The 26,042-nt window shown below is 52.1% G+C and overlaps 10 protein-coding genes across 10 annotated transcripts; 3 read left to right on the plus strand and 7 right to left on the minus strand.

The window, feature by feature from the left end:
• Nucleotides 1–1,446: 1,446 nt before the first annotated feature.
• On the plus strand, nt 1,447–2,602 carry DACRYDRAFT_101826 (uncharacterized protein; the record flags this gene model as incomplete). Its single annotated transcript, XM_040767590.1, has 4 exons — nt 1,447–1,596; nt 1,652–2,067; nt 2,132–2,255; nt 2,303–2,602. 4 exons carry the CDS (start codon nt 1,447–1,449, stop codon nt 2,600–2,602), a joined length of 990 nt encoding a protein of 329 aa, XP_040625731.1.
• Nucleotides 2,603–3,366: 764 nt separating this feature from the next.
• DACRYDRAFT_90868 (uncharacterized protein) lies at nt 3,367–3,910 on the minus strand (the record flags this gene model as incomplete). The annotated part of the gene is made up of 2 exons (XM_040776979.1): nt 3,367–3,734; nt 3,784–3,910. 2 exons carry the CDS (start codon nt 3,908–3,910, stop codon nt 3,367–3,369), a joined length of 495 nt encoding a protein of 164 aa, XP_040625732.1.
• A 1,671-nt stretch (nt 3,911–5,581) lies between these two features.
• Nucleotides 5,582–6,516, plus strand: DACRYDRAFT_24367 (uncharacterized protein). Its single transcript, XM_040773658.1, has 6 exons — nt 5,582–5,669; nt 5,725–5,900; nt 5,949–6,032; nt 6,079–6,276; nt 6,332–6,430; nt 6,483–6,516. Exons 2-4 carry the CDS (start codon nt 5,823–5,825, stop codon nt 6,103–6,105), a joined length of 189 nt encoding a protein of 62 aa, XP_040625733.1. The 5' UTR covers nt 5,582–5,669; nt 5,725–5,822; the 3' UTR covers nt 6,106–6,276; nt 6,332–6,430; nt 6,483–6,516.
• An 807-nt stretch (nt 6,517–7,323) lies between these two features.
• DACRYDRAFT_24368 (uncharacterized protein) lies at nt 7,324–8,752 on the minus strand (the record flags this gene model as incomplete). The annotated part of the gene is made up of 3 exons (XM_040773659.1): nt 7,903–8,752; nt 7,756–7,854; nt 7,324–7,705 (listed from the first exon to the last, which is right to left on the minus strand). Coding segments are annotated over exons 2-3 (404 nt in total), but the record flags the coding sequence as incomplete, so codon positions are not given.
• A 1,113-nt stretch (nt 8,753–9,865) lies between these two features.
• DACRYDRAFT_24369 (uncharacterized protein) lies at nt 9,866–12,333 on the minus strand. The gene is made up of 2 exons (XM_040773660.1): nt 11,974–12,333; nt 9,866–11,592 (listed from the first exon to the last, which is right to left on the minus strand). Exon 2 carries the CDS (start codon nt 11,411–11,413, stop codon nt 10,271–10,273), a length of 1,143 nt encoding a protein of 380 aa, XP_040625735.1. The 5' UTR covers nt 11,414–11,592; nt 11,974–12,333; the 3' UTR covers nt 9,866–10,270.
• Nucleotides 12,334–18,173: 5,840 nt separating this feature from the next.
• On the plus strand, nt 18,174–19,064 carry DACRYDRAFT_24371 (pyridoxamine 5'-phosphate oxidase). The gene is made up of 2 exons (XM_040773661.1): nt 18,174–18,752; nt 18,801–19,064. Exons 1-2 carry the CDS (start codon nt 18,268–18,270, stop codon nt 18,907–18,909), a joined length of 594 nt encoding a protein of 197 aa, XP_040625736.1. The 5' UTR covers nt 18,174–18,267; the 3' UTR covers nt 18,910–19,064.
• A 6-nt stretch (nt 19,065–19,070) lies between these two features.
• DACRYDRAFT_118599 (alpha/beta-hydrolase) lies at nt 19,071–20,890 on the minus strand (the record flags this gene model as incomplete). The annotated part of the gene is made up of 6 exons (XM_040770616.1): nt 19,071–19,515; nt 19,568–19,974; nt 20,024–20,083; nt 20,143–20,247; nt 20,300–20,718; nt 20,773–20,890. The coding sequence occupies 6 exons, from the start codon at nt 20,888–20,890 to the stop codon at nt 19,383–19,385; spliced, it is 1,242 nt and encodes a 413-aa protein (XP_040625737.1). The 3' UTR covers nt 19,071–19,382.
• Nucleotides 20,891–22,420: 1,530 nt separating this feature from the next.
• On the minus strand, nt 22,421–24,532 carry DACRYDRAFT_96514 (DAHP synthetase; the record flags this gene model as incomplete). The annotated part of the gene is made up of 10 exons (XM_040777381.1): nt 22,421–22,676; nt 22,732–23,136; nt 23,188–23,450; nt 23,500–23,643; nt 23,696–23,815; nt 23,864–23,926; nt 23,982–24,145; nt 24,197–24,295; nt 24,348–24,431; nt 24,482–24,532. 10 exons carry the CDS (start codon nt 24,530–24,532, stop codon nt 22,549–22,551), a joined length of 1,521 nt encoding a protein of 506 aa, XP_040625738.1. The 3' UTR covers nt 22,421–22,548.
• Nucleotides 24,533–24,802: 270 nt separating this feature from the next.
• On the minus strand, nt 24,803–25,227 carry DACRYDRAFT_90876 (uncharacterized protein; the record flags this gene model as incomplete). Its single annotated transcript, XM_040776980.1, has 2 exons — nt 24,803–25,096; nt 25,144–25,227. The coding sequence occupies 2 exons, from the start codon at nt 25,225–25,227 to the stop codon at nt 24,803–24,805; spliced, it is 378 nt and encodes a 125-aa protein (XP_040625739.1).
• Nucleotides 25,228–25,384: 157 nt separating this feature from the next.
• Nucleotides 25,385–26,042, minus strand: DACRYDRAFT_56951 (kinase-like protein; the record flags this gene model as incomplete). Its single annotated transcript, XM_040775407.1, has 3 exons — nt 25,385–25,684; nt 25,736–25,810; nt 25,860–26,042. Coding segments are annotated over 3 exons (558 nt in total), but the record flags the coding sequence as incomplete, so codon positions are not given.

Raw genomic sequence — 26,042 nt, forward strand, 5'->3', positions numbered from 1 at the left:
CTAATCGGGAAGATCAGCCGAAGATATCTCCATTTCGTACTCCACCTGCAGGAGTTCTCCAGGACGTCGCCGTCCCTCCCTTCGCCCAAGCGTAAGCTCATCTCGCGCATCCTTGTTTTCAGCTGCCCTAAGCAAGGCTGCAACAGAATATGCAATCTTTTACCCGTGTTCTTGGGAGTACCAACCATGGCAGATCAGATATATCTCGAGTTCGGTCCCCGCCATGTCGTGTGACCAGGCGTGTTGTCGACATCGGCGGTGAAAAGACCATTCTGTCCGCGAAGGGGGGCCAAAAGGCCTCAGCATCGACCCTCCCTTCTTCCGCAGGTAAATTGCCCTCCGACCTCCTGGTGGCAGGAGTCCAAGAGCTTCTGACTTCCCGTATGGAATCCGCTTGATGTTGCAAGACCAAGAGGCGAGGAGGGCGCGGCGAACCAGGAGGTGGGGAAAACGATGGCGTCCTGTTTGTTGGGGATAACGAAACCACGAGGACACAGGGCGATCACGGTCGGGCCGGTGTAACCTCGGTGCAGCGTATGGAACGGGCGGACAAAGCCGATATGAAAAAAGTGGATGATCAAGTTACGAAGACCCATATAGACTGCGACACTCACTCTGCGTGAATAATTATGATGTAGCAGGGTGATGATTTCGCACGGGTTAGAGTGGGCTCTCATGGCCTTGCAAATGGGACTGGACAATGGACATCCGGAAGCAGCCGCATACGTGATCGTTACGCCGGTGTACAGCGCGAAACCCGGGCTACATCATCATGATAGCTCAACGCTGGCGCTCCAGCGCCCCAGGTACCTGGAGCTCGCCCGATGTCAAGCGCCCAGCCTCATCTAGGCCATCCAGCGATCTTGATATCCTCTAAATATAGCAAGTAGACTGAATACCAAGAACGCCGCGCCGTTGTAGATGTGTTGTCCACGAAACACCACTAGTAAGAAAGATGACGCCAGAGGGGAGGACAGGAGTTGATGCTTTATCGGTTATCGGGCAAGATGCATCGCAGATACAGCCGTACTTGTATTCGGGGATGGCCACATAGCGAGATCAAGAGAACTGCCAAAGGTCGGCGAGTGTAGTAATCAGGCATGATTGAATTAGCTGAAATCTGGTGGCGGGATCTGCTAGCCTCGGGGATGGGCGGCGTCTTGGTAAGGGTTACTATCCCCACCAAAGGGATATCTGAATAATTATCTCAGGGCGTCGATCAAGTGTTATATTGCCAATAAATAAGCCAATGTATGGCTGAAATCAATGCGTTTCAGAAATTCCGCAAGCACTGTTTGAAATGGGCGCTCCTTTTCTAGTGGCGGTGAAGGCTTTTCCGCTCCAGGAGATTACAATAGGTTGTCAGCAACCACCGTAAAGGCGTTGTACCCGCATTCGATCACTGGACAACGACGCATCTGCTTCAGAACTATTACTGGATGTACAATGGACGACGCCTCTTCTTCTCTATTTCACCAATTACAACTGGGAAACAGCACAAATTGGGGCATTCAATATGGTGGCTTCCCGAACCCAAACCCACCCCTAGCCGCTCCCGTACCAGCTGCCAACAATCTATCCACATTTCACGACCCCGTGAGTTCAGTCTTATCCAACTTTGTTTTCAGCTGACACCGAACTCCAATTTCAGATACTAGACTTCACACAGACCACCTCCCGTCCGTCCATCGTCGAGCTCAAACGCCGTTACCTATCCCAGCTCCCCCCATCTCGTCTCGTTAGCACAATCCTCGACCTCGAGCTGCGTGGGTTACGACATGATCCGTCTTTCGGCGCACACATGTGGCCGCCAGATCTCGAGGCTGCCGTACGAGATATGGAATCTGAGGGTACTGCAAAGCCCGACACTCGTCCTTACAGCCGGATGGTGGGGATTGCGCAAAAAGCCCCTCCACCGAGGATAATAGGGCATGAGGGAGACAGAGAGACATTCCATGCTGGGAGCAATGGACTGCCGAACTATGAGGAGATGATCATCGAGGCGTTGATCGAGATCGGTGACGAGGATGGGCTGCAGCCGAAAGTCATCTTCGATTGGATCGCAGAGTGAGTGACCGTGCGTATATTGGCGCATGTACGACTGTTGACCGGATGCGCGACGGCATGACAGACGGTATCCGATCAACAGCAACTTTCGGCCCTCGGCGCATCAAGCGATCCAAAAGAGCCATAAGCGCGGTCGGCTCGAAAAGACTGGGAACAAGTATCGCCTCAACCCGGACTGGGACGGTAGCGTAAGCTCTTTTACCTCTGCTTCTACCCATTATTGAGTTGATGGCAGCAAATTCTCACCAAGAAGCCCACTCGGCGACCGAAGGCTGCCCCAGATCCCTCTGTCGCCCCTCAACTACCTTCCGCTCCTGCCCCTCCGCCCCTTCCCATGGCAACCTCGATGTCCATCGAAGCCGCGCTCTCCATGCTCGTCAACAGCACCACCCTTCCCGGAGATCAACCAACACCGCCATCGCTGCCGACGCCGACATATACACCGCGGACGGAAGTTAGACAGAGCCTGAACAGCTTGGCTCAACAGTTTGCGGCGAGAAGTCGGAGAGTAAGGATGGATCATGTGCCAGTATAAACGCGCTGTTGGTCGTGGCGTGCTGTATTTTCTTATTGGTCAAGGCGTCAAAGGGTATCGTTACTCTCTCAATCAATGTTTACGAGGACTGGTGTCTACGTCCCGGTTCGGATGCTGTACTCTTCCCCATGTATCAATGTAATGTACAACCCAGTCATTCTCTGGAGCGTGGATGCGATGTTCGAAAGAAGCCAGTAGCATAACGACTTTCGATACCGGTCGATGATGTCGCTCACATCCCCAGATCCTTTTGCCGGCTCTGAAGTCAATCGCAGTCTGTGGTGCTGTTATGAGATAAGAAGTTGTGTTACTTGTATATCATTGTACGACTAGATGTGATAATGTATGTTCGCCCCAAGCTTGATGTAACCCGCCCAAACCTCTAGCATCACATCAGGATGACCCTGGATATATGCGCGTATCTTGGGACACGTCAGCATGCTGGATCTGAAATAGAAAAGGGTACGCACTGTCATCCATCAAGATTGAATGGATCAGAGTCGCACCTTTGCCTTTCTATCGCGCGAGATCTCCGAAACCTACGGAATAACGACCAGGAGGTGAAAGTGTCTCGTGGCGGCACAGAATTGGACCTAACTACAGGCGGTTGTCTGCTTCAAGAGTGGGACCGCTTGCAAGAGAACCAACACCTGCAACACTTTTCACGCATCGCATTTCTGTGGATGGATGCGATTCAGCATCATTCCTGCGACTCGCTATGATTGTGTCTGTCTTCATACATTCTAACATGCAATGCTTCATACTCAGTCACTCCGCTGACTAGGCCGTTTGAAGACTGCGTTGTTGTTAATGAACTCACAGAGCTTGACAAGGTCATTTGTCATCTCCTGGTAACCCTGTCTGTGTTGCTTCACCACCTCATCCAGGCGATCACAGTACTGAACCATCGTCTCTTCAAACTCCTCTAACTCTTTTTTCAACTCTTTGAGACCTTCCTTGAGCTTTTTATCTGTTGTTCGTAGGGTTAATTTGACTGCACTCGTAGAATGAAATGGAACGCTGTGTGCACTGGATTGCACGGTACGCGCCTCTTTGACTCGAACATAATAGCGTTGTGCAGATTGGTATTGTTGTTCCGTCATCTGGACGGTGCTAAACTCCTTGGGATGATCTGCGCGACAATCAGCGTGACAGCTCTGTATGCAAGCAACTCAACATACCCTTAGCTCTGACGATCTTGCGCACGTACTCGAATGCTTTGTTGGCTTCAGCCTGGGTGGTGGCCTCTTCGTCAACGGGTCCAGGTGGATCAAATGCCTCGACCGGGTGTTCCAGCACGATGAGCATTCTGTGGACGAGTGTAAGGTGATGTTGATATCGACGGGTGCGATTTCGCGTTGAACCAAAAAAAAAAACGAGTTGTGATGCCGTCAGGTGAAGAGCGGGGGAGGGCAGGATGGCTTTTACGACGCGACTTCATATGATATAGACGCCTGTTGCGGATGAGAATGGGACCAAATAAGATCGGGGACAGTTTAACATGTGAGACTGTGGTAGGCGCCCGCTTCCCGCGACATTGGACGCGTCCATTAATATTACATACACTTGACGAAACATTGTGTGAATTCACACAATGTTACAATATTGTTTAAGGCGGGGCGGGGCATGATCATCTAAAGGAATACGCTCAACAATGAGAAAAAGACCAAGATGCATGCGTCATGATTGCCATCGTACACGCAGGGCGTATACATAGCCGCATCCCTAGTTCCTAGCATGGGCTCACTGGTGGAAATATGGAGCATCTGCTTCCCCCGTCCCGGGCGCATAGACTGGGTAGTTGTGCAGCATGAAAGGTGTGCTCCCCCAGTTCGATTCCTACTGCAGTGTCAGTTAGGGGTGAGACAACGAGGTAATGGACTGGAAGGCTACACGCATAGATTCCAAGCGTTCTACTGCACCGGGCCACTTTATCTTGAGGTGCATACAACAGCCCTCATAGATTTGGTTAGCACGGCTTACCATTTGTGTCTGAGTTTCGATACACTGATCCATAAGTTCCTGCAGGCGGTTGAAACGCTCGTCTATCATGGTATCAAACCTATGACATACTGCCAGGGCATTCTCGTAGGCTTCCTTAAAGTCCTTTTCTGTTGTTCATCACGTTAATCTGTGCTCATCAAACGCAGTGCTTTGCTCACTGTATTGAACCGCGCGCGCATCTCGAACTCGAATGTAGTAGCTCTGTGCAGACTCGTATTGCTCTTCAGTCAGCTTGACGGGACTGCGCTCCGGATAATCTATGTGATAATTAGCCTGGCAAAGTACTCCGAGTAAAGCAGGCATACCCTTAGCGTCGACGACCTTTCGCGTGTACACGAACGCTCTCTGAGCATCAACTCGGCTCGTGGCCTCTTCATCAACAGGTCCAGGTGGATCAAATGCTTCAACCGGGTGTGCCAGCACAATGAGCATTCTGGCGATGCAGAGTGATGTTGATGTCAACGTGTAGTGGGTTTGCGTGTGGAGGCTGTTCAATAAAACGTGTTGCGATGTCGGTGTGGAGAGGAGCTGGAGGGCAGCGTGGCTTTTATGAGGCGACTACATATGATATAGACTGATGTTGCGGATGAGAATGGGATTATTAATAAGATTTGACACGGAAGACTGGTAGGCGCCCGCTTCCCGCAACTTTGGATGCGTCCACTTTGCGCTCCTGTCGCGTAAGATGGACACAGGAAGGAAGAGAGGGATGTGATGGATGCGGGAGCGCCGGCGAGGGGAGAGCGTGTACTGCTTGCCCTTGCTAGGCGGAGCATGAGCATAGTGTGCGCTGTACGGTGTGTGTCATGCGGTGGGTGCAGAGCAAGAGAGGGTGATGACGGTGTCCACTGCGTATTCTAGTGGATAAGCATTCTCGATTCAGGCATGAAAATGTTGATATCGTTGTGTGAATCATGGGACTTTACAGGTTCAAGCAGTGCTGCGATGAGATGATATGACCGGGAACAATCAACGCGATCCACGCTGAACTATTCGATGTTACATTGCTCCAAATGCCTTGCCAACGAGGACTGCTGATAGACCAGCTTATGCATGCGCGTATCTGTGTGCCAAATAATTCAGTACATGGAGTACGTGAGAGACGGAAGTGTGCGCACAGCAGGCCCTCCGCCACACCTGCTTCAACCCCAATGTAGTCAGCAATGCGCTTCCTTCTATGTGGAAGCTCATCATCTGGGAATGCGGTGAAGTAGTAATGCATCTCCCATATGGCAAGGCATTCAGGCTATGCCTCGGCAATGACATCGATGTTCGTGATTGGGATGAAGCCAGGCTGTATGCTGAATCAGAATGTGGGTAGGCATGAATAAACATTACACACCACGCTCAGAGGATGAATTCCCCTTTGATTGTAAAGCGCGACATACGGTGTTGGAATACCCGTGCCAAGGGTACTGTTGAACTCCTGATATGATATCAGTCAGCATATATGAAGCCATATGATCCCATACCGTAAATGCAAGGCTATGTGTGTGTAGAACTATGGTGCCTATGTCACTTAGAGAGTGTGAAAGTTCACCCCCTTGTAGTTGCGCAAGACCTCGTTCGAGTGGTTGCAGATGCTGCTCATCTCCGGCATTGGTTTCAATTCATCTGAGCTGACAGTGTATTGAGGACCACTGTTGCATCTTGCCCTTCGATATCTGCATCTGTTTCCAACATATACATAAGTGAAAGCTGAAGACATGGACTAGTCACACGCACTCATTTCGCGAATGCGCAGATGCTGAATGCGCAGATAATATTGAAAGACATCATTCCTCTGTGCTTGAGTTGGCTTGATGATGCCTGCTCGGCGATCTTCTATGGGACGTCAGAATTGCACACGCACTTTCCAGAGCAATGGATGACGTACTGGTGCAAGCCAATACAGATGTCACATATGCTCGAGCCCGGTCCTCATGCTCTTTAGAAGCCATTCCGTCTACAGGTCCAAGGGGGTTGCATTGTGCGACAGGGTTGCTGAGCGCGATCCTGGGCGCATTGTGCAAGTGTGGGTTAGGTTTGCGATAGTGTGGGTTTGGTTTACGTAGTGTGGTAGAGAGAGTGAAAGCGAGTGGGACGAGACTGGGTCCATCAAGTTCTTATACGTTGGGTGAGCTGCATGAGAGCCATCGACGTTGCAGAAGAGGTGCGACCCGGTGAAAATCGCGACAAACACCCTGATACCGATGGGACATGCAATTCGTGCCCAACTTCCTGTATGCGCTTTCACTGTCCGCCTTCTGGTGGTCAATTAGAGCAGTCGATATGACAGATGATTTCTACACAAGTTTCTGTACAGTACCAACAAGAGCGGTTAGATTGTATTATCGGAGGGAGGAGGGGGAGCTATCTTGCTCAATATTCCATTGTGGATCGAGCCCATAGACTGGGTAGTTGTGTAAATGAAAGGTGGACTCAGGACTCTTCCCGTCCAGCAAACCCACCAAATTAGTTCCAGCTGAACGTAGACCATTCAATCCTGAGGAATGTCACTACTGAAGAATGTATTTCCCCATTCGAGGCGGCATGTCGACAATCATTGTTCGCCCCATGTGTGCAACACGGTGTAATGATAGGGCATGTTGCTGCGTGTATATTTCTTCACTATCCATCTTCTCATGGCCAATCGAAGCATAGAATATCTTAGTTGCTATGCACGAAGTTCCAGAAGATTGCAATAATGACAATTCACGTTCTATCACAGGGGAGCAACGCATCATCACCTATCGCAGCTTGATAATGTATCGGGTAATAGTTTGGTATCACGTAGGGCATCGGGTAGGGTATCATGAAAGGTTGAACATGACCGTAGTTGAGTTCCTAAGAAAGTGTCAGTTAGGTGCAAGACGAACGGTATGACGAATTGGGAGGATACAGATCTGGATTCCAAGCGCTCTAGCTGATCAGGTGCCATCACTTGGAGCATCGAGCGAAAGAACCCGTACACCCGGTGACATTGATCGTTGAGCTCGTTGCTAGATTGGATGCATTGCTTGAGAACCTCATCCAGGCTGTCCAAACGCGTGTTTATCACATTTTCCAACCAATCAAGTGATTCACAGAGACTTCGGTAGCCTGGGATGGTCTCTAGTTCTGTTGTCCATAACGTTAACCTGTGCTTATCAAATACAACGTCTGCGCACCATGATTAACGGCACGCGCCTCTCTCACTTGCATAGTGTACCTCTGTGCAGACTCGTATTGCTCCTCAGTCAGCTTGACAGGACTGCGGTTCGGATATTCTGCGTGATAATCAACATGACAAAGTACTCCGAGTAAACTAGGCATACCCTTAGCGTCGCGGACCTTTCGCGCGTACTCAGACGCTTCTCAGCATCATCTTTGGTTGCAACCTCTCTCTCTACAGTTCCAGGTGGATCAAATGCCTCGACCGGGTGTTCCAGCACGATGAGCATTCTGGCGATGAATGTAAAGTGAGATTGATACTGGCGGGTGGGTTTTGGTGTGCAGGCTGTTCAACTAACGTGTTGGAAAGTTGGTAGGTGAAAGAGAGGTGGGGGGGAACATGACTTTTATAAGGCGATTATGATCCAAGCGGATGTTGCGGATGAGAATGAGGAGAAGGATTAAACGTCGTCTTAGGTGCCTGCTTCCCGCGATTGATATAGACACGTGACAAACCATTGGGTGAACAAACCCGTGTTGTTTTCATGCCACCTCATATAAACGCGTCCACCATCGACTTTGTGCCTGAGCCTTATGCCTCTCCTACGACCACTTCTCTCCGGTGGTCGTCCATTGTTGGCCTGAAGGTCCTTCGCGTCCGGCAATCAGACCACGAGACTGCTGTTCGATAGGACGTGTGCAATTTTGAGGAATACCGGTGCCGAAGAACAAGGTATTTCCGAAATTACGGCGGGCGAGCCTGCGTGGTGGTATTGATTCAGCTCGAAGATCACGCCAACCGGCGCGTGGAGGTTTCACTCGTCGGCTGGGCGGTAACATGTACTCCAGATGGAGGTTTGGTCATCTGGAGGCGGCGGGAGGCGTCCTAGGGACGAGTGAGAGCCAGCCACCGCAGGTGACGAGAACGTCTCGCTCGCCGTGCCGGAAGGCGGATGGCGTGACTTTGGGCGTCGGACCTCCACCGGCCCGGAACATGCGGAGGCTGGACCACAAGGGATAAGCGCCGAGCTAGGGATGTTCCCGTGCTCTTTCCTTAGAGATGCGCTATAGAAGTTAGAGCATACTATTTACCAGAATGTTCAACAAACTTACCTCGTCGTTGCAAGTCCAGATCATGCCAATCTACCGAAGAGAAATCGAACCCAACGTCGAGCTAGAGGAAAGCAATATTCGCCGCTGACGTCGCTCTGGAGGAAAATCGCGCCGAGGCCTCGTTTCCCCCCATTTCTCCGATCCCCACTTTGCCATCTTAGTTGGATCTCTGGGGCAAACACTTCAAAGCAAGCCTGGGAATGTGCTCCGCTTTGGCTTCCTTCTGCTTGGAGCAAGGTGAGGTGACTGCAGCGGCAGATGGATCAGGATTACACAGTAGCACAGGCTGAGGCTGATCTTACGGTCGTAACAAATACCCCGACACTATCCGCCCCAACATTACCTTCCTAGTCATCCCATCTCCATCTCCATCTCAAGCCCCAACGATCCGCCCCGCATCCGACCCCACACAGCGCATCACATCCCAAACAACAGCTGACCGAGCCAGCCGCTCTCCACAGCTGGCCATCACAGCGCCTAGCTTTCCTTTCCAGATCATCAGACGCAGCCCCGTATTATATTACATTGTTATATTACATGACATCTCATGACCAAATGCCTACCTTGCCTTTCCGAGCCAAATATCAAAAGTTCATATCACGGGGCTTGGAGCAGCGCGGGGCCCACATGCACCAATATGGTGTAGCGCGCACGTTCCAGCTCCTTCGTATCGGCAGGGCAAAGGGCAAACGCCTCGGGCTTCTCCTATTCCCAAAAGCCCTGTCAAACGGAGTGTTGCAGCTATTGTGGCGGCTGCAGAGAACGGGAGTGAGGAGGAAAACAACGTGTTGATCCTCGCCTTGCTCCTCATTGTTTACCTGTTGCTCTCGTTTCAGTCGTGCGTTAGGCGCATGCTATGTCCCGGGATAGGGGGAGAAGTAAACAATAGCCCGTTGATCGATAACTTTACTACTGAGCTAGTGGGACGCGTACGCAGTGACTCAATACACAGGAGTGGCCTCATATTGATCTTTCTCTGTGAAACGCAAGAGGATAAACAGAAGACAGTTGAAATTGATCAATTTCCGCAGTCCAGTATACATCATACAGTGTAATCCACTACAACGCTACAGGCCTCGCCGCCCTACTAAAAAGGGGAAAACGCCAATTATTTGTTATTGACACTATTGTACTGCTCTGTTGATTTTGGTTCTTTGCTTGTCATGGGTCGATGTAGTTGAATGTGATTGATAGATCATGTTGGTTTGGCGGGAAAACAAAGCAGGTAAAAGAGCGGGCGCCGTTGAGGCGCCCATGCCGTAGCGTTGAAGCAAATCGCCGAGGGCGAGGCGGGGCATAATCGTGCAAAGGAATACGCTCGGAAATGAGAAAAAGACAAAGATATATGCGCGTTGCGGGTATCGTCATCGTACCCCCAGGGTGATACAGCCAGCTGCACCCTTGGCTCCAAGCAGAAGCTCACTGCTGGAAATAGAACATCCGCTTCCTCTGTCCATCTGGTGTGGACCGGCTAGGCATCGCTTCGTACGTAGGCACGTTGTACCCGTTCCAGGACCACCACTTGCTTTCTTCCTCCTCTTTCAACGGAAGGATCTTGACACCGGAATCGGGGCTGATATCCTTTCTTCTTGTGGGGCGCGATCGACTCTCGATCGGGGAGAACGGCCGCGGCGTGGATGTCATATCGCTCGATGAACGCGTCATCGAGCGGATGCTCGGTGCCGGTGACATGGGCAGAGCAAGGCCAGCGGCTTCCCTCAGACTGCTGCTTGCGCGGGATGCGCTCCGATCGCGCCGGGACGCGTAAGCGGGCATAATGCTGATTGCGGGCGGGGAGGAAGAGGGGGATGCGGTGGATGCGGGAGCGCGAGTAAATGAGAGGGTGTATTGCTTGCCCTCGGTAGGCGGAGAATGAGCATAGCCTGTGCTGTGCAGTGGCCGCGGGGCAAGGGAGGATGATGATGGTCTCCGCGAACGAGAGTCTGCGTTACGCGTAGGAGGAAGATGACGTGTTGGCTGGTTGAGGGAGGAGAGTGACTCAGCCGATGAACCAGTGTTTGGCTGATCGTGCGATTGCCGTCTCGGTCTGCCCTCGAGGTATGCAAAGTACTCGCTGTTGGTGGAGAACGGTGACCCGTAGCTTCCACCTGCGTCTGAGGAGCTCGAGCTGCCAGAGATCATGATCGGCGAGCTTGGGGGTGCTGGGCGACCAAAGGCGGCATACTTGGCCTCTGTTGGGGAGGATGGGATGGATACACAGAGGGATGACATTGAGTCGCGTAATTGGCATTCGGGGGAACAGTACAGCGGTGTGGGCGCTTGGGATATGTAGGTCCTCGGCTTAGCTTCTTTCTTTGGCGGTGAGGATGTTGAAGGCTGTGCCTGTACTTGGGGAACGGCTGCCGCGCTCTTTGAGCGCAGATGTGCCATGGGGCCCCTTCGTGATCCAGGAGCAGCCTTGATTGTTCCACCTCTTGTCTTGATAGGCTGATTCGTTTGAGGTGATGCGGAAGGGGAAGCGGGGGTGGGAGGAGCTGTGAGGATTTCTGGGGGGATCTGGCGATCGCATACAGGACACCAAGCAGTGTCGAGGAGATCCATTGTGAGTGTAGTGGTGGTGGTGGGGAGAGGAGGGAGGGAGATAATGGTGTGAAGAGGAGGGAGGGAGATAATGGTGTGGAGAGGAGGGAGGGAGATAATGGTGTGGAGAAAAGGTGGGGAGAAAAGGTGGGGAGAAAAGGGGGGGAGTGGCTTGGAGGAAGGGGGTGTAGATATAAGCCCTGTATGTTATCGTGAGCGGTCGTGTTCGTGATTGATGATCTGTTGACCAAGAGGGGACAGAGCAGAGATCGGGCGAACGTGGCCGGGCCTCTGAAGCAATCACGCGCAAGAAGGAAGGAACCGAACAGAGTTTGATGCGGCCAATCAGCCCACGCGAATGCAGCGCTCCTTCCCTCGGTCAAGCCACAGCCGAGGAGGGGAATGAAGCGAATGGAATACATGGAAAGAAACAGAAGATGCAAAAAATAAGCATCTTTCCACTTCATCGGTCTTCAATTCCGTCGTATCACATCCCCGGCATACCGGAGGGACAGAAAAGAGGCACATGGCCACATCACAGCACAACAAACGGTCATACACGGTCTGGATCCTCTGCTTACCTCGGTAATGTTACCCAACACTCGAATCTAATCGGGTTTGTGCCACTAAAGGGCGCGATTGTCCGGGATGCAGGGCGAAGAGTTAAGCAGGGGAGAGTAAAATCGACTTGTCGCGATGGGCGCCTCAACGGGCGAGACGAGCTTGCAACAAGGTTATGTACCGCACGGGGAGGTTAAAGGCAGTGTGACGTCTGATGGGGTTTCGAGCTCTGGGCGCGGATCCGAATTTGGGTTGGGATGCGCGTCACTTGTGGCGGGAAATAACACCGGAGCTTGGAGTGAGTTTCGCCCAAGGTAGAATTAGAGTGATCGTGGTTGTGATCGCTGGTAGAGGGAGGAGGGGCAGAGGATGGAGGGGGCTAAAAAGTTGCATGAAGCGGGGGGATGCCGGGGTTGATAAACCCCTCGTGAGGTGAGGGCCAAAGCACGGTCAAACTGGGGGAATTGCCTTTTTCCGTCTAATGTAAACACACGGGCGATGCGGCGAAACCGGGAGCGACTCACTCGCTCTCCGGGTCCCTCGTCCCGAAGGGGAAGCATTGGGGTCCCTTAGCGTGTGTGTGGTGCCATGCGTTCAGGTGGACTCCTTGCTGCCCGGGCAGGGACGGACCACTCGGCCCATTAGCTCATCCTCCCCCACAACACTTCTCGGGGCCTCGACCCCTTCATACATAAGCCACCCCGCTTCACCGGTCCGTCTCCCCCCATTCCCGCTTACTCCGATCGCCACTCCTCCATCTTGGAAACAATCGAGCCACTTGCGCCACGCCCATTTTTGTCTCCGCTACAACCCGCGGCGGCCCATATGCCTCATCGCGCTCAGGCCATGCGCCCGCCTTGGGAACGTGCGCGCTTCAGCTCTCGGGCAGTGCCCCGGGCGACTGTGCAACCATCTCGAGCGGGCGTAGCACCACACAACAAACGACAATGACAATGCGTCCAACACAAGCAACGCCATGGCGAGTTATGCTACGCGCGTGAGCGTACACAGCTCAATCTGGTACCCGGGGTACCGCGCCAGCGTCTTACCACCTACAAGGGGAAAGGGAAACGGGCTACAATCCCGTGGATCATGCAAGCGCTGAGCATGCATGAGCAACTTTCACCGTACTTGAGCAGGAATGCGTAGCGCTAAAGTCTCGGGCCGCGGAAATCCAGCAGACAGCGCTCAGAACAGCGCTCGTTTTCTCGCCCGTCCTCCACTTTTGGTAACATGTTGTGAAGAAAACACGTCTTTCCCAAGCCTAAACCTCGGCCCTTCGCTTCCCCCATTAATCCGCTTCTTGCTCTCACGTACGCCGTGCTTCTTCCCGAGAAAACGCAGCACCGCCCGTGCTGCGCTGAGCGTTGCCAGCACGCTCTTCTCTCCATTCAAACCCTCTTCGCACGCTGACCGTCTCCTCTTCCCCGTTCTCTCGGGCCCTCACATTAACCTGCAATGCACGTTCAGGTAACGGCACAGGGTATCGTTTCTTCACAACTTTCTCGTCGTCCTCTCAACCAACTTTCACCTGCACAGCTTATTCAGACCCGACTCAGAGGGTCTTCCAACCTTTTTTTCTTGAAACTTCAGCAGGTGCAGACTTTCAGGCGAGCCAAAACTTCGGGACCGACCCCGCCTTCTCACCTCAGAATCTTGTGCAAAAACTCCCATTTCACGGCTCCGGAACGTGCTTCCCGATAGATTTTTTTTTGGCCAGGCCGCCAACGGTCAAATCCCGCCTCACCCTCTCCATGCACAGACCGCTTTACCGGACCGCCGCTTCCCGGAGCGCTGCACCAGCCCAACACCACGCCGGTTTCACCACCAGGCCTCCATACCCTCCCTGCCCCTAATGCACATATCAGGTGTTCGCCGGTGTTTCTACACCTCCAGCACAAAGCGCAGTAGTACACAAGCGATCGGTGTCATTCCCAAATGGGTCATGCGCCTAACCCCGCGGGAACAACCTCGGAAAGACCCTTGCCTCCGGAGACCGGAAGGGCCGGGAGACGGTGCGGGCACACCCGGATCAGCCGGGTGAGATCGGGTGTGGGGGGGAACGCGGGGTGGAATTTTACGCATGCTTCGGGAAGTCGATGGTCAAATTGTTATGGCAAGGCCGAGGAAACAAAAAACCCTAATTTGGTAACTGGGGTGCCAATTCTAAATTGAGTTCGGCCGAGGCAGCTGATTCTGAGTGCAATTCATCAGAGGTGAAACCTTGGGGACGGGGCGTGATGGAGCAACCAGGGAGGTAGCACGGGACCTGATGGAGGTATGGAGGATCAAGACCCCAGCTCCACCGGCAAGTCTTTTACAGAAGAAAAATACGCTCCATCCAACCGGATATCGAGCCTTGTGTTCATCAAAACCTCCAGTTGATCAAACGGCATCGAGAGATGATTCTCTCTGCAACAATTTAGCTGAAAAATATTATTCCATCATATCCGGTGCTTCGGAATGTGGACACGGATAAATTCCGGTCTCGGCCAAGGCTCGGAGATGAGGCTGGCCAGTTTCTCCGTGCCTGGCCCTGCGCCCTGGAATTTTATGTAACGGAAATTTATTTATCCGTTTACAGGGCTTACATCCCTGACCAGGGTTAGAGCCCTGTACATAAGCTTACCTGTCTCTTACTCTTGTTAACCTTTACCCACTCATGCCCTCATGTGCCTGCTACACCTCGGTAACGTTCTCGCGGTTTAAGTCGACTGGGCGCTCATGTTCGGCCCACTCGGTGATCACCGACATCCCAAATCATCAAGTATCGGCTGCTGAGTCCTTATTCCAGCCCAACTTACCTAAGCCCGAAACATAGTCTCATATACCCGAATCAATCTCTCCAAAGGTTGCTTGCACAGCAATTGCAAACTTCCCGAGTGGCAACAGAACCACGGCGATCGCAAGCAGGTGCCGGGGCGACTATCACCACAAGATCGAGAGCGCGGGAGAGAGGTCGAAGAAATGACGAAGGGTGTATCGGAAGGCACGTGCGCTTGCCACATGTGCACCCCTCCGAGACGGTCCGGAACATGCAACCTCGCGCCCACCAGGGCCGCTGATATGCTCTGTTTGCTTGTGCTTGCTTCCTCTGTTGACGGTCTCGGCAACCAGGGACCGCTTGGTCGTTCTGCAGAAACTGTGGAGAGAAACAGCTGAAGTTGCGTCCATATGGCTTATCGATCTCTCCATGCGGTATGTCTATCAGACCCGCCAGCACGGCATCCGGAAGGGTACCGTCCATTGTTTCGACTTTAATTTGCCTGGGGACACGTTTGCTTGATTCGGCCAGCGGGAGGTGCCCTGCAGATCCGCGCGGTGCCTTCGGCTTTGCGCTTCATATAGGAACGGAGTTGATCCTGAACTGATGCGACGTGTTCGCGCGACTCGCCTTGAGGGTGGGTACGCACGTTCCGATGGTAGCACGCATTCCATGTATGGCGCAATGGTAATAACGAATACCATCGCTCAGGATATTGTTATTGAGCAGAGCTTCGTGTTTGAGGTGTTTCGACGGAATGCCGGATGTCAAGGATATGAGCCAATGTCTCGGGTTGGGTAGATCGTTGCACGATGGTTGCAGACACGTGCGAGGAGACTGTCAAGGAGAAGCGCCAGGAGACAGGGGTCTGATTGCAAATGACATCTGTGTCGTGTTCAAGGAACACGTCTCTGATACCAGGCGCACTCTGCAGCTCTGGAGCATGCCTTGCCGGTTGTCCTCTGTTCCTCTCAAAAAAGAGGTGGCTTACCGCTGGGCTAGAGAAGGCCTCGACTCGGCATGAGATTTCGTCGGCATTTGTTAAAGTGTAGTGTGTTTCACGGAACAATACGTCTTATCGACATCCTTATCCGAAGCTGTTGTTCAACGATATCAGCCAGGATCATCTGTGGAGCGCGGGATTGTTCCCTCTTATGACCAAACAATGCCGACGTGTGCGTTTGCTCGGATAGGGTACCGCACCGAGTTACGACATACCTCGGCGCTTCGCTGTCCGTGCTTCCAGGAGCGTTAACAGAACCGTTATCTACACGCGCTCGCCTGCTGAACCGGGTGGCTTCCCGTGAAAGGCGTGAGGATGAACCTCGGGAGGATGACAATCCCGTTTCACTGCTTTATCATCGCAACCTCTTACCATCTGCCTTGTGTCTCTTACCAAGCTACCTTCAAGCTCACTGCATCCTGGTGTTCCTGCCGGCCATGGACGCTCCTAGAATGCGGAACACGCCGGTATCTGCTCTTATTAGGATGCTGCAACGTCAACTAGCGTATACCCAGCAAATTCAGGCCACACATCGTCGGTGATTTAGCCATCTGCGAGCCTCTCTACTAGCCAATTCAGCATGCCGCTGGTCGAGTCATCTTCGTTGCTGTGTGCTGCGAGGGCGTGGCGTCTTCTGAGCACAAATCTTTGCCCGGCAACCTCCATCTGCAACGATGAACTCGGCCCACTCGGGCTGGGTAATTATGGCTTGGTCTAAACTCCGCTACATGTTTGGTGTCGTTCTAGCCAAGAGTCTCTGAAGAGAGACGGACAATGCCGATGCCTGTCTGTGGCACAATGCTCTCTTGTTTTCCACGTTCCAGGGGAACGTGTGCTTGCACTTGACCTGATCCGTACATCGCTTAAGAGCCAACTGTGCCCAATCACTTGCACTGCTTTCTCGCTTTGAAAGCTGCGTCAGACGAAGCTGGGAACATGCCATATTTACACGCGTACCCGAATGGCGTCACTGTCGGTGTGGGAGAACAAGCACACTGGACTGTTACTGTCAATATTGAACCAGGCTGATTATAAAGAACTTGTTTCGCAGTTGCGATGCCTCAAGACCTAGAAGCGGGAATGACAGTACGAACGCCACGATTCGAACGTCCGAGGTAAGACCGCGCTCGCGATCTTGCTTTTGCTTTGTGGGGGAGGAAAACTTGTGTTTCTTCCTGTTGGCGCCTCGTGTTGGGTAATGCGCGTCTTGGTATGGGGAGGTACTGGACTATGTATCTCGTGGCATGCTTGCATGGCGATAGGAACGACGATGCAGATCAGCACATTCACTACCTTGTTGATCCATCCCAGCTTAGCACCGGAGAGGCGGAAAAGAGTCTCAGGCGGTATGCACTGAGGAACTTCTGTTGTCGACAATCGCGTCCGATCTGTCACGACTCTCTCCTTGGCGCTGAGTTACAGGCCTGCCATTGATGCAATGTAGAACCCCGGGCTCTGTATGTTTGAGTTGCGCCTATGTAAATGACAGAAATCAATGCCTCGCCGAGAACTTCGTATCCTGCCCTTGAGTCCTATCCTGGATTCCCAGAAACCTCAGCATCCCGAGGGTCAAGACTCGGTTCCCACGTCAAGTCACTGTCCGAGAGAATGGCCACGCCATTGTCTTTCACATCCCGAATGGAGGCGCCCCATGGGGGCTCGAATCCCTCGGCCATGGAAGGATACACCCCGATAAACGGGAAATACCCGGATTGGACATGTGTCGCAGCAACGTGGGAAGGCAAAGGAGAGGCTTTGAGGACACGAGACGCTCTGCATTGGCCATTCTCCGCTGGGTTTTTCTTTCATATATGACGTGATCCGTCTATGTCAGGTTTTGTTTGAGGTTACACTGTGGGGCGTTGAGACAATGGTGTAATTCATTGTATGCACGACGTTTTCGTCATGTTCAGGCGGCCTGGGATCGCCTGCGGATATCGGAAGGCGCACTGAGACGACTTGAAAGCTGTTGGATCGGTCAGAATACAAGTTGGAAATTGGCGCTGTGGTAGTAACATAATCAGAATAACACTATTAGCGCTAAGGCCCAATGAATGACAGTCTTCCATTCCATTCATTTCAAAGCACGCACCCACTTCTTCCTTTTCACACCTCAAATCTGAGTGGTCACACTATACTTTCTCATCTTTCCCGACGGTCATTTGACATTGTTTTTTGGAAGTGGACAATATCAGGTGAACCGGAGTGAGTCGGAGGGCGAATGGGGGCATGATTGTTGTTAATGGTGGTCCGAGTTGTCCCTGACACAGGAGGCTGGTCGGAGGTCATAGGAAACTTCGCTATATGCGCTCTGTCGCCTTCATCCCGGCGTTCGCCATTGTCATTTCTTGCCCTGTATCAGCAGTTCGCAGCTTCTCTTCTCACCGTCGTCTTCTATTTCACAGCACATACCGACAAAAAGGCACAATGGACCTGTCTATCTCAGCCACCCCAGAACCTCAACCAGCGAAGACTATTCAGATAACCTCACACAATCAATATGTCACCCCGGGAACACTCTCTCCGGTCACCGTAGCACCCACGCCAATGACTCAGTTCCAGGCATGGTTCGAGGCTGCTATCGAAGCAGGCGTCCGCGAGCCAGAAGCGATGTCACTCACGACCGCAGCAACCACGTCATCACGCATCCCAGGCGCCGCTATTCCTTCCACACGCATTGTCCTCCTCAAGCAATCCGATCCGCGTGGATTCGTCTTCTATACAAACTACTCGTCGCGCAAATCAAAGGAGCTGATCGAAAATCCCTACGCCTCATTATGCTTCTATTGGCGTGAGATCCATCGCTCCGTTCGGGTCGTTGGCAAGGTAGAGAAAATAAGCAATGACGAGAGCGACGAATACTTTGGGACCCGACCAAGAGGCAGCCAAATCGGCGCATGGGCTAGTCCGCAGAGCAACGTGGTAAAGGAGGGCGAGTTGGCGGCTCGTGTGAAGCATCTGGAGAGAAAGTTCCCAGACGGGCAACAAGTGCAGCGGCCCGAGGGCTGGGGTGGTTGGAGGGTCGTTCCATTGTGAGCCGCGCATATATGCAGGTATTTTAGTTGTTTATAAACCTACAGCGAGGTCGAGTTCTGGGAAGGAAAGCCAAGCAGACTGCACAATCGTGTGCGCTATCTAGCGAATGACAAGGAAGCAGGAGCTTGGGAAATTGACCGTCTTGCTCCGTAGCCCATGCTTATTGTTTGATGCTTGCTTGTGTTGTCCGTTCCTTCCTAGACCGGTGCATCGATGACTCTCTGCTCTCCCGTAATCATAGCGATGCGCCCCGTTGTTCGCAAATTGGCTAATGAATGAATTCGAAATATTGTATATCAAAATATTGTATAAAAATGTTCCACAGAAGGACCCCTTCCGGATAAAAGTCCAGAGCAAGACGAAGCCGAGGAAGTCAAGGTATTAAAAGGCAATAAGCAAAACTTGTTATATTACAATTGCACCGTTAATTCCCCCTTTCGATAATGATTCAGAAACGGTTCCAATTCCAGGCTCCAAAGGTGGCTCTTGTCAATGCGGTTTGAGTCGTCACCGACCAAGTTTGTAGGTTCATTATAAGCCCATGGTAGCAAGGTTTGTACCTACGCCAGCTATGTGCAAACGAGAACGAAGGACTGAGAGTCATGACCCGAGTCACCTGGGACACATTAAGCGTCGTGATTCGTTGATACCTTGACGCCAGCAGTCCAGTTGCTATCTAGCGTCCCCGATGGCCTGCGGGACATGTCACGCATTTGCTGCATTTGTTTGATTTGTTGCTGGAGATGGCGTTCCGAGAACCTGAGAGTACATTAGCTATTCGATCCGAGTGTGATGGGATAAAGCTACATACTTTCTTGGCATCTCACCGTTCGGTCCTACAGGATCGAACGCGCCCTGTTGTGCTGTGAGAGCATGTGTAAAGTATGTCTTCCGTTCCTCCCTCTTCTCCAGGGTGAGGCAGCTGAAGCTTGCGACCTTGTTACTATCTCGCTCAGCGATTCGCGGGTCGTGCATGAGTCTGGCAAGACCCTGCAGACCGCTGTATAAGCTGCTAGGCTCGCCCGGCCCAGCAGGAGGTGAAGCGAGTTCGGAGATGAAGGTCACGTATAGGGAGTTGACGGTTGGGTAGAAGGGGCGGGGAAAGTAGAGTTGCTCAGGACCGTTCGGGATGATATGTAGCTGTGCACCACCAGATGCGTTTACGAACTGGCGATGAAGGTTTTCGGCATCGGCTCGTGGGCAGACGAAACTGTCGCCCTGCGGTCTAATCAGTTGTGCATACAGCTGGCTCATATGGTGGACTCACGCTGATGATGTTCACAGGCTGCTTGATCATCGCCATCTGTTCCGGTGTCAGGTTAGTCCGCTATGAATCGAGTGATCATGTCAGTAAGTCACGGGCTGGATGAGAGGAATGGGACGCACTTGGAAGACGGTCAAGGTGAAGTCCAGGAAGCGGGCTGTTCGTGCGGGAGGATATTGAGTCTCAACATATTGTGCCCATCGGTCCTGCTGATCAAGGGGCAAGCCCTGCACAACACGATAAGAGTCTATTGCAGGTACGTGAGGGAAGGCGGCGTACCTCGTAGAACGTGTGACCTAACATCTCGTTAATGGCTTCCTCCTGAGTCTCCAGATTCGGGGCAGTGGTGAGCATCTGCACCAGATCCCTCCACGCCTCTGCAACCCACTCCTCCTCCTCTTCTCGTTGGATACTGATGAATCCGAGGCTGAGAATACGATCCGGCCACAGTAGGGCCATTCGTAGAGCAGCATGGATGGACAGAACGCAAGGAGCGAATACGTGTACCGCGGGAAATTGCAGTCGGACAAGACACTTGATCAATAACGCGGCGTCTACCCAGGAATCCCGTAGTTCGCATGGCGAACAGATGGTCTTGCCAGCTGAGCGTAGGTCGAAGGCAATGAGGTTGTACGAGTCAGAGAGTTGGGGGTCGTTGAACTGGTTGATGAGGCCGGAGGAGACGTCAAAGATTGTTCCTGAGTGTTCTCGAATTAGAACATGGGGGAAGAATACATGAAAAGAAGGCGCACCGGGCAACAACAGGACTGTTCTCTTTGACCTGTCCAGTAAGGGAACATCTCCCTGCATGGAAAAGTTGGTTTTGTAGAAGACGGAGATGTCATCCTCGGGGAAATCAAGGTATGGCATCGCTGCGGGGATAGAGACTGATGGCACAATGCGACTTGGTGAATGAAGAGAGAGGGGTGTGAAAGAGGGAAGTGAAAGAGCACGATCTGCTAATAATGCTCGTCAGGTGTTTCGCACCCTCCAGTCTCGCATGCTTCTAAGGGCAAGAAGAGCGAAGAGAAGGGCCAAGGCGGTTATTTCGAAGCGGGACTCCAAGCAGGGCTCGGATGTGTAACCGACCGAGGGTAGAAGGGAGGGCCAGAACCGAACACCATGAGTGTCTGGTGGCCAGTATATAGACTGGAAAGAAGGGGCGGATAGGCTTCCCTCAAGAGTGACTAAGAACGTCAACACATCCCCACCCTTCCCTCTTACAAATGAATAATGCATTCTCTTTTTCCGCAAACACACTCCTTTTCTCCGCTCTCTGGCCACATACACGCTTGACGCGCATCGGACGTCCGACGTCCTTCCGCCGCTTACCACTAGCACATTCCTCCCAGCCATCACGCGAGAAGGCTGGCTGAGAGCACCCGCGACGTACACCTCTTATCCCCTGGACTTGAGACAGGATGGATATCATCATCATCCTGCACTTCTACAATATATAACTCTTCCGCAAGCCATACGAACCGCTTTTTCAGCCTTCTTCCAGATGCTTCCCTGACGACCACACATAGGTGCCTGACCCTTTCCGTTTTAAGATCAATGGCCTCAACACGGCATCCTTCCGTGAGTGCTTATCAAGCCCCTCTCCAAATGCGGTTGCGTTTCTTCCTCCCAGTTCTAGACGCGCTCCTGATTTAATAGACATGCGTAAAGAAGGTCAATTCCGACAATATGTTTCACTCACTTCTTCAGTTAGCGGGCCGCCCATACTGGTTGCTTCTCGCTCCCACGGTGGGGGCATGCAATGATCGAGAGAGAATGTGAGGCCCCGAACCACGTCCAACTAATCCTATCGCCCGAGATTTATGTGAAGAGCATTAGAAACAAAGTTCGACCTCACGCGGCATTTTCTCCCTGCTCTCGATCAATGCGACCAGGGCTGGTGAGTACGTAAAGCAGACAGGCACACAGAGATGTCAAGGAGGAAAATCTTCGTGACGACGGCCACATGCAGTGCGATCTCCTGGGCCGCTCCGGATCGAGTATCGGGCTTGTGGCCATCGTGTCATCGGCACGATTGACCGAGCTGCACGCTTGACACTTAACATTGTATTGGATGATGGTTATGTAGCGCGCGAGAAGAAGAGAAGGTCAAGATTCTGACCCTTCCCGGGCCAGCCACGGGTCTCCGAGGGCTTGTGGCACCCTTTCCCACCTTAAATAATATTCGGCGCGCTTCGCCCATTTTCTCATACAAACGGTCCGGAACCGAGCGGACGCCGCTTTTTCGCGTCTTAATATGAGATTATGGAGCGATGGCTGGGAGCGTGGTTACCACAAATCGGGCAAATATGAGCATGACAATAGATTTTTCCTTGGGACTCTCATTCCACAACGAGATTCGTTCGATAGACTCTCGTCGACCAACATGTGGCCACACATATGATCAACGCAAGTCCTAGAACCAGAGTGGAGGTGAACAAGTCACATCGTCCAACCCGGGAATCATGCCCACCTTCTTCGAAATCGCCGAAGAGCACGGCACTTAAGTGCCATAGCAATGAACGATTTCACTTGTTGGCCGCATGCCCATTCACAGTCTTCCCTAGCTCCTGAAGCAACAAGTTGGTTGTCGGTTGGGGTTTGATCGTGTTCTCCCGAGCTTGCTTATAGTGATCGGAGAGAAGGAACGCCAGATCTAAACATCATTTTATCAGCCCTTTCTATTTCCGTTGCAGCTAGAAACGACGCACCAAGCGCTTGTTCGAAGTTCAACCGCGGGTCGCAGTAGCTCTGGTATCTTAGCTCAAGTTCCTCCTCGCCAAGCTGCATGCTCCCGCCGAGACACTCGGTCACAGAAAACCCTTGCTCGTTAAGCTCGCCAGTGAACTCCAAGCTTACTCCACCCAACCGCGAATTTTCCTTCGCATGGAGCGCCAACGTGGAGGTTACTTCGGTGATGATTGAGCTGAAGTGACGTGTCTTGTAGCCGGTCGACGATGTATGCGTATTGCCGTGCATGGGATCGCAAACCCAGATAACTGGGTGTCCACATGCCCGAATTGCTGCGATATGGCCGGGAAGATGCGTCTCCACTTTGCCGGCGCCATATCGGGTAATCAATGTCACCTTTCCGTGTTCCTTGTCCGGGTTTACAACTATATCGAGTCATTAGCAAAACAGGGACACAGTATTCGTCGAAGATTTACTATCGAGGAGACGAGCAAGTTCGTCATCTTTCATAGATGGGCCGACCTTGATCCCAATGGGATTGCGAATGCCCCTGAAATATTCGACATGAGCATGAGTAAGCTGCCGAGTCCTATCCCCAATCCAGAGGAAATGGGCTGAGGTGTTGTAGTATGTCTTCGGTGGGAGAGGCTTTTTTGCATCGGTGTGGGACAGTGTGCCAGCGGGGATGGGCAGAAAACGTGTCATCGCCTCTTCAAAATCCAGCATCAAGCCCTCGTGACTGTGCTATGGTCAGGCTTATGTCGAGATACGAGGGGGTCAAAACGCACCTAGAGTAGAAATCCACCTCACCCAAGACACCGCGGCCGCCTCCCTGGACATATCCGCCCTCGTCCACGCCCCCAATTGCACCAACAGTCTGTGTGAAAGCTAGAGCATCGGACAGGGCGTTGGTGATGTTCTCAAATTCGCATCTGTCGATTGATGAGCGATCACTCATGGGTGAAATCGAACTTTCAAACAAACTTTAGGGTTGGGGAACGCACATGTTTTAAGGACCAAGTTCGCGGATGATGCAAGGAGGCGAAGTCCGATGTGAGGAGGGCGCGAACGTAGTTGAGGGTTGTCGTCGAATAAAAGTAGGCGCTACAAAAGAGTTGAGCGACACGGAACATGATGTCTTCACATACATACCTCAACATGCGCTGCGGATCTGGCTCCCGGTCATCAGGCGAGATTCCATTGACATTGTCACCGCTGAGACGTGGCCCCAGTCAGGCGTCGTCAATACAGAACACTGCAACATGCTCACCGAAAACTCAACACAGTCTTCCCATCCACGACCTCTGTACTGCTACTTCTCGGCTTCGCATATTGACCAGCTATGCGACCAATGCGAACTATAGGCACGCGGGCACCCCACAACAGCACCAGGGAGAAGGACAGTATGAGTCCGATTTTGTTGGTGATGTTCCTCTTGATAATAGTCAGTACGTGCACGTTGACAAGGCGGCCTATACCGCGTACATGTGTGCATGCCTCAAAGGACTCCGCACAGTCACCGGCGTGGAGAATGAAACCCTGCCCGGACTCGACTCGCGAAAGGTGATATCGCAGACGTTCAATCTGCAAATTCTTGAGCCTCCTATCAAGGTATTCACTATTGATATGGACACACCTCTGCCGGAGTTACTAGAGGTGGAAGGTGCTTGATCTGGTCCGTGACGCGAGCCAGATGCTGCTTGTCGGTGTACTTGACGTCCTATGGCATGGGTCAGAGTCTGCAACGTGGCATGACCATGCTTGACCAACCTGTGCAATAGGTTTTATCCTCCATGAGGACGGCGACCAGTCTTCAGCCATGTTGTGCAGTTTCCGCTATACCAGCAGAATAAGAGGTGCACTAGTGTTGGGCACTATTTCAAGCCATCTTTGATGCACTGGTCAAGTTGTAATTTTCGGACCCTTTGATGACTTCCGAGTCACGTTCGTTCGACATTCCACCAATTGAAGTCCGCGGCTCAACACCTTCTCATCTGAAAGAACTGGGAAAATCAAGCTGCCTAGTTATAGAAATATTGGGATTATACGGTGCTCGGCCATAACGCTATCATTCTATACTCTTAAAAATTGTTACCACTCGCGGAGCTGACTCTGATCTCCTTTCTCTGGAATTACCTGCAGCATCACTTCTCGTTGGCTTTCATCCCACGGACCCTCCCATAATTGACTTTGCGGTAACTGCGAGCTGGGGGCGGTGACAAATGTATCGTCCACAGCTTGCGATAACTGACTTTGATCTCCCCCATAGTACCAGTCTCCAACTGCAGTCTGCTGACTCTCGCTAAATTCGTTATGACGTTGATTGACAGGCAGAAACTGCTCATCCGGTAAGGGTTGTAAGGAAGATGGATTAGAGAGTGAATTCTACGAAGCTGATGAGCATCATAGAATGTACACAGTGCACAACCTACGTGAGAGCCTTGCCGTACATGATGAGCGAGGAATTCCCAAGGCTGAGATCTTTCAGGCGAGGCAATTAATCGTGATAAGGCCATGGACGCTGTCGGACGCTCTTCTGGATGCGTGGCGTAGCACTCTTCTATGAGCCTCATAAGTGTGCGACTGGCTTGGAAGTTGCACCGGAAGTGGTCTATCGGAGGAGGGCGCACATTTTGCATCAACACCGCCATCATGACATTGCGGGTGAGCAAGTTATAAAAGGGTCGATTTCCTGAGACGAGCTGGAGCATATGAGAAGAAGCACGCAGAAATTTGATAGACTAATAAAACCTCGTAAATAGTCATTCCGAACGACCACATGTCGCTGGCAGGAGTGCGTGCGGTACGGATATCCAGTGCAAAGCGGGACGGGTCCATACGCTCTGGAGACATCCACGGCAGCGATCCAGCATATAACATACTGGTTATTCCGGGATCAATATCTTCCACTACAGTTGAAAGACCGAAATCCGCAAGTAGGGCATTTCCATCATCGGATACGAGGACATTGTTCTGTTACTCCGCATGTCAAGAGTGCACTCTGTCGAGAACGGGGTAACTCACGCCTTTAATATCACCATGAACCACTGGAGGAGTTTGATTATGCAAATATTCTAGGCCATAAGCGATTCCTAGGATCTGAAGGATTATGGGTGAGGGAAGCCTCGGAGTCGCCCGGGGAAAGTACCAAGTTCAACACAAGATCATGTCCTTCATCATTGTCCTGCCAATTCTGCTCCAGATACGATATTGCAGTACCATTACGTTGCCAAGGAGAAACCATGCAGAGTTCTTCGACTCCCCATTTGGTGCTGATGCCAAGGAGAGGAAGCAAGTTATCATGGCGCAGTTGGGACCATATCCGGATTTC

Source organism: Dacryopinax primogenitus, assembly GCF_000292625.1.
Source record: "Dacryopinax primogenitus strain DJM-731 SS1 chromosome Unknown DACRYscaffold_18, whole genome shotgun sequence".
NCBI lineage: Eukaryota > Fungi > Basidiomycota > Dacrymycetes > Dacrymycetales > Dacrymycetaceae > Dacryopinax > Dacryopinax primogenitus.